General features: G+C 39.9%; 1 protein-coding gene across 1 annotated transcript; it reads left to right on the top strand.

Annotated features, from left to right (window-relative positions):
* The first annotated feature begins 4,194 nt into the window (after positions 1-4,194).
* Positions 4,195-8,873, top strand: LOC311040949 (histone deacetylase complex subunit SAP18). Its single transcript, XM_084051386.1, has 4 exons — positions 4,195-4,385; positions 5,838-5,947; positions 6,596-6,718; positions 8,489-8,873. The coding sequence occupies exons 1-4, from the start codon at positions 4,314-4,316 to the stop codon at positions 8,643-8,645; spliced, it is 462 nt and encodes a 153-aa protein (XP_083907512.1). The 5' UTR covers positions 4,195-4,313; the 3' UTR covers positions 8,646-8,873.
* The last annotated feature ends 5,229 nt before the right edge of the window (positions 8,874-14,102 follow it).

Here is a 14,102-nt window from a genome sequence, read left to right on the forward strand (position 1 = left end):
ATTTCATGCCTAATATTTCTACAATTGCTACAAATTCTACAAAACTTGTGGATAGTCAGTCATGTCGGCCATATAAACAAGAAGTTGAAGGGTATGCGTTTTAGGTCTGATAATGATGTACCGTGCATGTTCAAAATATGCTTAACATTATTTCCAACCATTTTCCAAAGCATACATTTATGCATTTTTCTTTTTTCTTTTTTACATTTTGGAAAAAATAACATTGAGTTGCCCACAATGTTTAGGTGCCCACTCAACCTGTGATCTACTGTAACACTCAGGATTTTGCACGTTTATTTGTATAGCACATTAAAATCCTTCTGAGACATAATCCTTTAATCTGTGATATTCTTAAAGTGATAGTAGGCTAACTTTGTAATAGTGTTGATGTGGCTGTTAAAATTCAGGTCTCAATCCATGACTACACCAAGGTTTTTGGCTTGGTTTGTGTTTTTTTAACATTACCAAGTGTAGCAACTAAAGAACTCACACACTCACAAACTTGTGTGCTCATGTAAGTGATGGTTTGTACCCAATAATGTTCACCAAGGTTTTAGGGCATAAGTTTGCACATACACATACAAACTGAATTTGTTAGAGAAAAATGCAAAGTAGGCTAAGAGTTGTGCTCCAAGATAACGCAAAAAAATACTAGTGAACACATACAAATATGCAGGATGTCTGTGGACAAAATTGCAAACAAGACATGGACAAATCATCAACTTTGTGGAAGGCCAGACAATGCTGTGTGCAATGTACATTCTCAGTGTTAATCTATCCAGTGTACCAATGGGAATGCTCTACGAGTCTGTGACTCAGAGAGTGTACAAATGGAACCAAATGGACCTGTAAGGGTCCATTTGCCTCCATTTGTACACTCATAGTTGGAGAGACCGAGGGGGCGTCAGTGATTGTAATTGGGCCATTAATAAAATAACAGCAACATATCCCTGATGCATATCGGTGAATGGATATCAGTGTCTCGGGACTAGACTGAAAGGCCCACTGTTGTGAAGGGAGGAGAGTAGAGGGAGTGAGAGAAAACAGAGAGGACGAGAAGAAAGATGGGGGGGGGGGTGTGATGAGAAAGGAGGGAAAAAAAGAGAATGGCGGACGGATTCTTTCATGTGCTACCCATTCTGATGAGAGACAGAGGACTGAGAGACAAACGCAGTGATTGAGGAGAGAGGCAAAAAAGAATCAGAGAGAGAGGGAGAGAAAGAAAGAAGGAAAGAAAGAAAGAAAGAAAGAATGAGAGAGAGAGAGAAAGAGAGAGAATCGTAAAATAGAGCTTATTGTTAAAGTACCTCCTGGTCAACTGGCCAGCAATGAAACAGAGGAGTCCAGTGTCAGGACACACACACACACACACACACACACACACACACACACACACACACACACACACACACACACACACACACACACACACACACACACACACACAAAGAACATACAGAACACACAGAACACACTGTTCATACACACACGCGCATGTGCGCTAGGGCTGGTAAATATTCGATATTCGAATATTCCTTGAATATGAGGAAAAAATGCATTTCGAATATAAAAATCAATATTCAATGAATAATAAAAATAATTAATTGTTTTTTAAAATGTGTTTATTTGACAGGGACAATTAAAAAAACAATGTATTAAGTTATAAAAACAAAATATATTTTGTATTGGATCAGAGCACTTGATACACTGTTTTTTGTATTGTCCCTGTCAAATAAACATATATAAAATAAAGTATAATAATAATAATATTCGAATATATTCGATATTCTGGCCAATTGTTTAGACCAATATTCAAATTTCATTTCTGAGGAATGTTAACAGACCTACACTAATGTGCGCATGTGCACACACATAAAGACAATCAAGCATGCTTACCAGCATGGACACATACAGTAAACACACTGTAAAAACAAACAGACTGTACAACATGCACTGGAAACAGTAAATATGCAGTGGTGGACAAAGAAGTACTCAGCAGTACTTGAGTCAATAGATAGTAATATTTGAACAGGACTATAGATACTCCTGGTATCCGATAGGACTTGCAGAGTCTCCTATTGGAGACATTAGCATCTTTCTGCCAGTCATCAAATTATTGGCTTGGAATGCGCTAAAAATAAAAACATCTCCATCTTCATAGGCTGTGTAATTGATAGAAAATAAGTTTGGGTGGGTGAACTACTCCTTTAAGTATTCTAAATAAAAAATGCATTTTCTTTTTTAATATAATTGCATTGCTGTGTTAAAAATGTTACCTTTTGTTTTTTAAAGATTATTTTTCCAGAAAAATATCAATAATAGTGAAAATAGCAGATCTACAAGCTCACAATGCATCACATAATGGCACATTGTAAGCTGCTATTCTCACTATATTTATATAGTGTAGGGATTAAGGAATAGGGCTTAAGTAATTAATTCATAATGTACTTTTTCCCTGCCTACACATGTAGTGGAGTCAAACTCAAAAGTACAATATTTACACACACACGCACGCACGCACGCACGCACGCACGCACGCGCACACACACACACACACACACACACACACACACACACACACACACACACACACACACACACACACACACACTACGCTACACTACACTACACTACACTACACTACACTACACTACACTCAGAAGGGGAGAGCCATTGGGCATGTGACTGAACAGCAGGTCTCAGATCTGTAGGTGGACTTGGCTCACAGAACCAGGACCAGTCCCACTGTGTGTAAAGCATGAAGAGAGGACCACCACATGGTGTGTTGTTGCTTATCGCTGACTTCTGTCACGTATAGACAGTTAAAGACATTTTCAAAGCATGAGATCAGTTGGACTTACAGTAAATTCTCTGTCTTCTGTGTGTCTCTCAGAGGTCCTTAGGAGGGAGGTTGGTGTTGGCGATAGGAGAGCCAGTTGCAGGTCAGAGGTTTGAGCTGGCCCAGAGCCAGCTGGCCTACGCCTGCTGGCATGCTTTACATGAATGAAGGGACAATTCAATTCAATTCAATTTGAGTTTAAGCACATTTCAATATTTAATATATAAACTATTATTATTATTATTATTATTCTTTATAACTTTTTTCAAATACGGTTTAGTGGAGATTCACTTTACATAGGAGGATAGCAGTAGGTATTGCAGGAGTCTCCAAGTTTTCTATTATACAAACATTACAAAATACATGTAACAGGCAGCCAAAGAAACTTTAACACAGAGCAAGTGAACCAAGAAAGAAATAATAAAAATAACAATAAGGTAAAGATATATAATTGAACAAAATTCCCCTCCCAACCCATATCATATGCTGAAAATGAAAATGAAGAAGGAGAACTGGGAGATTAGGTAGGGCAACAAACCTGTTTACGGATCACCTTGTACAGCTGTCGGAGTTCCTTCCAAAGATAACAGATAAATGCGTTCAAAATTGTATCACAGTGGGGTCTCCTATCCCTTCAAACTAGGAATCGTATCCGCTCAATATGTAAATTGTAAGGTGTTAGCTCACTGGTCCACAAGTTCGGAGTTGGTTCTTCCTTCTTCTTCCAGAACATTAAGATTAGCTTTTTGTTGTTATTAACCCAGATGAAAGGAATTCCTGTTGAGACTTAAGCAGACTGACTGATTGGTCAGAAACTCTAAGTATTAAAAGTGGATCTGGTCCTATATGTGATGTTCAATAACTTCGGAAAACACCTTAAACATTTCACTCCAGCAGCTATGCAGCATAGCACATAAGCAGAATGACCTCAGATGCATTACATTTGTCACACAGTTGGTAGGACTTTTGGTAATATCCTGTGTAATCTAGTAGTCTTTAAATAATGAAGTCTATGAATTACTTTAAACTGAATAAGACTACTTTACTATAGACACTAGAGTTAATGGTGTGATGATGGATCTCCTTCAGACTATCTTCCATTTCATCTCTACCCCCAACTCCTTCTGGAGGACTGATTGACTGCAAAGCATCATATAAACATATCATTTGTTTAAATGCAATCTCTTAGACACAGTCAGTTATAGATTGTATACCTGAGTTATGAATGGGATCCAGTAGGGAGGGGTAATGCAACACACACGGATGCCAACCGCCGTAAAACTCCAAAAGGAAGAAGAAGAAGAAGTTGACCCGGAAACAGAAGTCCACAGGAAACGGAAGTAGCGTTGCATCTTCGCAGGGGCCAGTTTGTTGTTCAGAAAGAAGATCCAAGCGAGACATAAAGCGTCTGTCTGTCTGGGTCCTTGATCTATCTTTACGGGATAATTGATTGATATATTATCACAGGATAGGCATGGCTCTTGAATCCAGGATCACACAAGAGGAAATCAAGAAAGAGCCGGAGAAGCCCATTGATCGTGAAAAGGTAAACCATCGAGAACGATCCAGTGCTAAGCTAACGTGTTAGCTCACAAGGCTAACAGCGTGGGATACTACGTTGTGTTTACATTACAACATATACGGTTAGGTTATATGCAATGCTTCGTCTGAATGTACAGGCAGGGTTGCCATGTCTGCTTATTATAAGCGACTTCGGGCTTGTTTTTTCTGTAAAGTTGCTTCCATCTTGTAAATGTTGGTTAGTTGCGGGTTGAGGTTTTCTGGGCTTGTTTCTAAAGTGTAGTTGCTTATTTGGGATGGTTTCCTAATGTTGTTTAAACCAGTGGTTATTAAACATTTTCATGTCAAGGACTCCCCATATTAATATATATTTGTCCACAGAGCTCCCCCCCATCTGTGACAGTTGTGCCAGGAACCCCCCCATACACAAGATTTGTGTTGTTAAAATGTTCCAAAATTGCCTCTTTGTTTGTTTTTTGTTCCCCTCTTTAAAAAAACATTAGCAGATCTACAAGTTTGCAACGTGTTGAGCTTGTAGATCTGCTATTTTCAAACACTTTAGTACTTCTGCTTTTGGTACTTTAACTATATTTTGATGGCCGGCTTTGATTTGTACAGGGGCCAGTTTCGAATTGCAGCCACCCCTGTAATTGTGATTTGCATTAAACAACTGCAAACTCACCAATATTGCACCTTTACTTACAGCTTGGGTTATGTTCTGTGTCTCTGTCAAGGTTTTGTTTAAAGGAAAACATCCACCATTGTCGTGTTATGAGCATTATTGTTTCTTTCAATAAATCTTGGTGCAAACAAACGGCACAAACCAGAATTTTAGAGGTGCTGCTGTCCACCATAGTAGTGTTACAGATGACTGAGATAAGAGGTTGCACAATCTCATAGCCACGATGCAGAATGTATGAGACACAACCAATGTTTCTACCTTTCTTTCCAAGTGTGCGTTTTCAAAACAGATGGTACGCAGAACGTTGAGTGATTTAAAACGAGCGCTCCCCAAAATAAACACGAATCATGGCTGCACAGAGTTTATTGACAAAAGTTGCTCATAACAGGTGGATTTTTGTGAAACAAAGCCTTAACAGGGACAAAGTTAGAGGTGCAATATAAGTCAGTTTGTCAATGGAGGACTTGCAGCTTAGAGGTTATAGATAACCTCTACGTTGCTACATGTTGAGTAGAGTTCCGTGACGAAAAAGTCACAAACTAAACCCAGTTTTCTCTATACTTTGAAGGCATTTTAGTTCTTCACACACACATTTGGAAATAAGCTTTTGAGCTTTTTATCCTTTTTTTATCCTTTTTTGACAGATATAAGTAGAAAAAGGGGAGTCCTGCACACTGTCTTCACTTAAAAAAATGTATTGATAGGGATACAACGTTTTGGTCACTCTGACCTTCATTAGGCACCTGATCCACCATTTGTTATTTCAATGCTAATCATTGTTGTTTGTTTCTCCAGACATGCCCGCTCTTACTACGGGTATTCACCACCAACAGCGGCAGGCACCACAGAGTGGATGAATTTGCCAGGGGAAATGTTCCCTCTAGCGAGCTACAGATATACACATGGTGAGTTCAGTAACACATGACATCACTGCCGCAAAGTATCTTTGCAGTAGTGAGTGAGCTTAGTTCTCTCTCTACGTCGTTAGTTCATAGACATAGACAAAGAGTTAGAGATGTACCGATTCCGATAACTTGCGCATCGGTCAATACAGAGTACCGATCGGATACAGTGTGTATCTGGGTTCCTTGAGGGGGTTCCAAATGGACCCTTACAGGTCTGTAACTCTGAGAGTGAACAAATGGAACCCATTTGGTTCCATTTGTACACTCTCAGAGTTATGGGGGTCCTTGAATTTAAAAGGGTTGAGAACCACTGATCTAGGAATAAATAAAAAATCCATTAATAAGTGTTAATAGTGCAGCTACAAGTTAGTAAAATAAAAATGTAAATAGTACAGCATGGGTATAAAACAGTCGTAAACTATCAACTGAAGCATTCAAAATACAAAATAAGAAATATCATGTGATAAATGACTTGGTATTGGAATGGCGTAGACTGGCACAGTAGCCGATACCATCATTTCAAGCAGTATCGGCAGTTTTACTGGTATCTGTACAACTCTAGAAAGAGTGGGAGGGATTGAAGGAAAAGGTGTACAAAAGAGAGATGGTGTTATGTTTTGTGTCTGTGTGTGTTTGTGTTCGTTCCAGGATGGACGCCACTCTGAAGGAGCTAACCAGCTTAGTGAAGGAGGTGTATCCTGAGGCCAGGAAAAAAGGAACCCATTTTAGCTTTGCCATCGTCTACCCTGATCCCAAGCGACAGGTGTACAGGTTAGTAACACAATAATACTACAAAACAACATCAGTTAAAACCATCTTCACAAAGAACAGCCGACCCGGCTCGCTGACGATCATAGCCAAGTTTGATATCTGTATATACTGTAGATGTCATTCCGAAGCGAAGATTGGTTAAAGTGTGGCCTTGAAAAGCTGGAGCTGACCAGGAGCAAATGTCATGGTAGCGAGCAAAATATCACAACAATCATTCACAAGGAAGTCTGTTTTTAGCCCCACTTTTAAAGGCAAAACTTTTTTAATTGTGGTACTTTATTTTATTTAACTTTAAAGATTTTGCTGTTGATTACAATATATGTTACTTGAACATATTCAATATGTTTATTAGATGGCTTGGTTGAATGCTTCATTCTGATTGGTCAATCACTGAATTCAGCGGTGTGTTATTTTTGAATAATTCAATTCAATTCAATTTTATTAAAGTGTCTAATCACAACAAGTTGTCTCAAGACACTTTACATGTAGAGAAAAGAGACCCGACATCCCACCCTGAGCAAGCAATTTTGCGACAGTGGCAACGAAAAACTCCCGCTTAACTGGAAGAAACGTCAGGCAGACCCTAGGCTCTAGGGTGGTGGCCTTCTGCCTCGACCGTGTCGGGGGAAAGAAGAGAGAGAGAGGGAGAGACAGAGGAGGGACAGAAAAAGATACAGTGCAAGTAGTAACAAAAACAATAGTAGCACATATAACAGTGTAGGATAGTATATGATAATATAATATAGTACAGCAATAATGTGTATGCAGTATATAATGGTATAATATATGAATGTTAAGATAATATACAGTATAGTGTAGTGTTGTAGAAATCCACGGTCGTGCTCCATGGAGAGGCCCGGTCCGCAGTCACAGTCTTGAGCCGCAGGTCCGTAGTAACAGTCCATGGACCTGCGACGTGGGAAATAAAAGAAACTCCGGGGAGCGGGTCCCCGGTTGTAGAATTAGTGGCAGGCCTTACTAGAGCGTGAATCCGTACAGGGTTAATTACGATTGTACCAATGGGACACAAACCCACACAACCAAAGGGAGGACGAGAAGAGAGAGGACGAGAGGAGAGAGGAGAAAGGAGGAGGTGGGGAGGGGAGAAAGGATGACTATAGCCCAGTGAGCCATAGTCGTCTATTAGACCTCCGTCTAAAACTGGGCTATAATTGGTCCAAAAGTGAAAGCCCCTCCAACGTCCACCCCCAGCCCAGACGTCGAATAATGACCGCTGAGCTCAATAACAGGCTGGTGTCTAATCAAAGACTCAGAGCACCTGCTGCGCTGCTTGATTTTGTGCCGTATCCAACATGGCAGCCATGTAAACAATGTAATTTACAGCTAAACATTGCTCTCAAGAATGTTTTTTAAAACATTTGAAACGAGAAATATATTGATTCTATTTTATTAACACTTCCCGTTGTTTTCCGAAGAAACGCATTGCACTGGACACACCTGGCATACATTAATGGACTGCTTTCATTACCGTATGCAATGAAATCCTTTGTTTTGTTGTTACGTTTGGGGTGATAAAGACCCCTACGCTATCATGTTGGGGTCTTATTTCTGGCTCGCTGTCAATTACCCCTACTTTTATCATTTTTTAAGCAGTGTGCTGCTGACCATAGAGCCTTTTTATTTCTGTGTTTGATGCACAACCTCTGACTCGTTTCGTGCTTATTTTGTCTTTTGGAGGCTGTGTATTCTGCTTTTATTTAGCTGTACTTACACAAATACCTTCTCTAAAACATACGTTCCCTTTCCTAGAGTCAAAGACATCGGCAGTACTGTTTCCGGACGGAAGGGAGCAGACGACTCCATGACGCTTCAGTCTCAGCGTTTCCAGATAGGAGATTATCTAGATATAGCCATCACACCGCCCAACCGGGCTCCGCCCATCAACGCACGCATGAGGCCCTTCTGAACAAACACATGTTTTCAGAAATAACCATCCTGGCACACAGCCAGCCACACACCCAGGAAGGGGTCCCATACACACATTCTACATTCAAACATCACATAACTGATCTTCGTACCTGAATCATTTTTTTATTTTTTTTCCCCTTGTCTTCTCCCAGACAATTCAACATTTGGCCAACTTGCCTCATTTTGTAAGATGTGACATGTAATAAAGTTGTTGTTTTTTTTTCAACGAGTTGTGTCATCCATCATTGAGACAATCAAATGTAATGTGTTTTATGTAGTTGGGGGTTTCCTACATTTTGAGCTAATGTTTTACTATTCCTTTTTTTTTTGGAGTGTGTGTTTCTGGTTGCATTAAACCCAATAAACTGTTGCTTATCTCAAAGCACAGACAGAGCTGACATTTAGCTTAGATTAGATGATGGAGCTACCAACAGGAGCCCAGGTACAAGAATGGATGTTTATTGAGGGGCTGGTTGTGCGGCACAGTTTTTATTTGTGGAACGAAACCCCTACAATCCCCCCAAAACTTGTATGGTATGCTTTGCATGTTGCATTGATTTCTCATCTCAATAGGCCAAAATGACTGCTGGTTTTGTAGAACTAAATCTTAAGTCAGTCACAAGGACTGAGCCTTTATTATATAGGAGGACCCCTGCTTTTTCTAGGCTACAGTTTTATATTATGTGTGTTTAATATATATATTTTTTTTTTACAATTTCCTACAATATATAAAGTGTTATTTATCTTATTCTTTATTGCTTAATAAAGGCAAAGTTTAGTTGAGGATTATGATGAGCACATGGACCATGTGGAGAGAGCCAGGCGCCCCAAAGCCAGAAACGTTTGTTTCGTCCGTCCACATGTGAAAAACTATGAGGAATGTCATAGTTATGTCAATAATGGACAATAAATTATTGCTATAAAGTAAATGTAATTGTATTTGACTTTGAAGCAATAGGTATTCAATTGCAACAATAGGCGTACATTTTTGTTTAAACAAAAAACAAACAAACACTAACTGTATAACAGTGGTGTAAAAAGTACTACATTTTTTACGTAGTTAGTAAAAGTATCAATACCACAATCTAGCAGAATGTCCCATTGCACAAGTTCAATATGTATACAAATCTTTTGAAAATAGCAGATCTACAAGCTCATAAAGCGCAACGTGTTGTGAACTTGTAGATCTGCTATTTTCAAATAGCCAAAGTATATATAAGGCTAAAGTGGTTAATGCATGTTTTGTAAGAGTAATCAAAATTGACAAAGTAACTAGTAACTAAAGTTTTCAAATAATTTTAGTGGAGTAAAAGTATAATATTTTCCTCTGAGATGTAGTGGAGTAGAGGTAAAAGTATTGAAAATTGGAAGTACTCCAGTAAAGTCAAAACACCTCAACATTGTACGTGAGTACATGGACTTAATTACTTTACACCACTGCTGTATAATAGAATTGAGCTGGAAATATCCCCCATTTAAAGCATCTCCCAGTCATTTGCTTGTTAACTGCGTCACTTTGAGGTTCGGAAGAAGACGAAAAGAAACGCACGTGAACCCTGAACAGCTGATTTGCAGATTTGGCATGCGAGAGAAGAGCTACTTGGTGCGTTTCTCACGGGGCAAATGCGCAGGTATGGTTAAAGTTTTTTTGTTTAAAAAAGAGAAGTTTACATTTCACTTTGTTCCCCATTGCTTGCATGCAATGTTCAGGGTTGTACGTTTGGTAGCCATGGATCACACGACGGTCGTCTGTCACAACCGTCATGGATGAACTTCAACCTGGTGTTTGCACTTCCTCCCGTTTTTGTCCCGTACATCTACATACACGTTCATATTTCAAATATAAAGTGCTTATCCCATGTCCATGGATGTTATTACGATGTACGGGTCCTCAGAAGTACTTTTCCGTATTGTTCAATAAAAAGCATTTTAATCCGATTGATGGCCATTTTCTCAGAGTTATAATGTATCAGAGTGCAATACACCTCCAAATCGATAGGGTCACGCAGTTGAAAGCTCATGGCAAAAATACGAAGAAATTGGCCACCGATCGGAGTAAAATGCTTCTCATTGAACAATACGGAAGATACGGGTAATTTTGAGAGCCCGAACATAATTGTAACATCCATGGCCATGGGATAAGCACTTTATATTTGAAATCTGAACTTTTATGTAGATGTACGGGCTAAAAACGGAGAAAGTGCAAACACCAGGTTGAAGTTTAGCCTCAGGGCTAAACGTGTACTAAATGTGGCTCTGTTGCACTTAATTTGACCGAGAGGCCATACTGTCATAGTGACATTCACTGTGTACGTATTCTCGAAGTTGTCCGAGTATTTAGTCGCTGGCTTTGTACCTTTTTATAGTACTTTATGTACTTTTGTATAGTATTTGTTCCCTTCGCTCAACGTGATACGTGAAGTCAACTTCTGTTTTTAGCTTGTCAAAGTATTTATTTTCCCACACGGTGTCGCTGCAGTTCAATGACTCAACTGATAGGAAAGTGCTAATGAACTGAACCTTAAATCCAGACATTGAGGTTTTAGGGGGAACCCTCATGGCATCCGTGCCTGGCACATTATGACTATGTTTTCGTGTCTACAGATTTTAGAATGCTTAAAGTGGGGTATACTGTTGGGAAGAATATAAGACCAAGAAGGAAGACCTATATTGGCCAAGTAGGCTACATTTGCACCAGTGGGGTAAAGTAACTAAGTAATATTACCTAAAAACTTTAGTTACTATTTACTTTGTAGATTGTGATTATTATATATATTACATTACATAACATACATTAGTCACTTCAGCCCTATTTAAACTTTGGCTATTTTAAAGATTTGTATACATTTGAAACCTGTGCAATGGGATATTGTGCATACTTTTATTTTTGGTACTTTAAGTATATTTTGATGCCAATACTTTTGGCAGTATTGATACTTTTATTCAAGTAAAACATTTGAGTACTTTTTCCACCACTGATTTGCACACACCTGGAACTTGTCCTCTGCATATCCCAAGTAGCAGAGGGCAACTATTTGAACTGTACAGCGGTTTGGGGGGTTAGTGTCCTGCTCTAGGGGCTTCAACTCTATAGCCAGGAGGAGCTGGGGTTCGATCCAGGAAACTTCCAGTTCCCAAATGGCTGCTCTACCTCCTATGCCGCTTCCGCCTGTATAGTATGGTGTGCTGTACACAATATAAACGAGGTGTCCAACTAGTTAGATCAAACTCTATGCTGTTCCTTCCTGTCATCTACAAAGTCCTGTTTCATCACCATAACTGAACATTCATCACTGATGGCTGATACCTTAGCTATGGAAGTAAGACTGCAGGCCTTTTGCTGTCAAGGGCTGGGCCGGGGCATTGTTAAGATTGTTAAGTCAGCACTTGCTAAAGAGAACATTTGCATGAATGAATGATGAATCGAGCTTCTTTGATGGCTGTACTGAGAACTAGTGTAGGTACGTTGTGTTATCAGTTAACATAACTGATGACAGTTGACCCCTGACATATAGGTCAGGGGTTCTGACCTTTATGTGCACTTTTAGTGTGAAACCAATTGGGAAGCACTTGGCTGAATGAAGCATTGTCTTTAGAACATTCTGAATAAATTGCTAGCCTTCAAGCAATCGTCTAATGCTGAAAGACTATTCTGAAACACTATCTCTGTCTGTGTGCGGACATCCCCTCCTCAAGGCTCTGTAATTGTGTGTGAGACGAGAGAGAGGGAGAGAGAGTGAGAGAGAGTGCGTGTAACCTAACTCGTGTTATTGATCTCCTTTCCCTGAAACATAATACATTCTCATAGAAATCAAAGCCTCATAATGTACAGTAAATGTAATTGAGGGTTCTTGGTATCCAAATAGTACTAGTAAAGAATACTTGGCAGGCCTCATGGACCTCTAGTAAACACTGTTTTACTTAACATAGGGTCCAGTGACCTACTGAGACTGTGCAGTAACCTCATGCTTGCCTTTGACCACACGGGCACACACACAACCATTTCTTAATCAGGCCTATTTATAATGGGACATGTGCTGTTTTTGCATGACATAGCCCACACTCAAGGCCTGTCCCCTGTGCTATCTTCTTTTAAATGTACCGTGGACATCCCCTAGGTTTCACAATGAGCTAGGCTGTTGTGGCCAAGTCATTCTCTGCCGTACCACGGTGTCGTGCTGAAAATAGGCAATCTACAAGCTCACAACATGTCGCATCCGCAACACATTGTGAGCTTATAGATCTGCTATTTTTGGCACGGGACACCGTCATACGACAAAGTATAAATTGGGTTGTTAGAAGTGTCACATTGTAGTGCACGTGGGACATGTCCTGGGCTTTATTTGGCCTGGCATACAACCACGTCACAAGACCTGTGTCCATATGACTAACTGCATGGCTCTCTATTGTCAGAGCAGTGAAAGGCGCCTCTGTTTGGGACAGTAAACTGAGCAAATTAGCTTTGATTGTTCTACCGGGAGTCAGGTGTGTGTTTGTGTGTGTGCATCCTGTGAGTGTGTGCGTGCATGCAACTGCAACAAATACGCTTAGCAGACTGTACGTTATATAATAGTTTATTGAGTCAATGTGTTGTTGACCTGTCTTGAGGTCCATCTCTACTCTGTCTGACTCCCTGGTTAGGTCATTTTGGAACTGTGCCTCACAACTCTCACTTTGTTTGACTTATTTTAAAGACAGACTTTATGGGGCAGTAGTGAGCACAAAGAGAGTGAAAGAGATGGAAGATAATTTAAAAGCAGGAATGAAGGCAGACTTGAACCCAAAACAACCTCACTTAATTTCAGACTTTTCCTATACTATACGAGATGAGGAGATAAAACATTTGTATTGGTCATAATGTTAACAAGGAGGATGTATGTGTGTGCTGTGCAGAAGCTGGACATTTTCATGTGTTCCGCAATTGTGTGTGTGTGTGTGTGTGTGTGTGTGTGTGTGTGTGTGTGCGTGTGTGCGTGTGTGCGTGTGTGCGTGTGTGCGTGTGCGCGCGTGCGTGCGTGCGATGTAGGCATGGACTTTTGTGTGTTGAGCAATTGTCAGTGCTGGGCCGGTGTTCTTGTGCACGTGTGTCTCCTGTCCTTCCTTCCCTCTCAGCTCTAGTTGCTGACTGGAACAGATGGACAGTGCATTACACTCTCTCTCTTTCTCTCTCTCTCCTTACTGCTCAGTGTCTCTGCCGTTAGAACTGGGGGTCGTTGTTGTGTTTGTCGAGATTCTTCCGGTCACTTGGATCTGCGTTGCACCTCTCTTGGCTGGCGCAGTGTCAATGGTTTAGTATCTCTTTTTTATTTCTTAGCATTAGAACTGTAGGTAGAATCAGTGTTTGAATTTGCCATCAAGTTTTTAGTCAGTTTATATCTAAATTATTTTCTAATGTAGTTTTCTATTAATTCCATCATTCATTTATTCACTTGATTATTTAATTACATTTTTCAAC

The sequence above is a fragment of the Gymnoscopelus microlampas genome (assembly GCF_963454915.1).
Source record: "Gymnoscopelus microlampas genome assembly, chromosome: 24".
In the NCBI taxonomy this organism is placed as follows: Eukaryota; Metazoa; Chordata; class Actinopteri; order Myctophiformes; family Myctophidae; genus Gymnoscopelus; species Gymnoscopelus microlampas.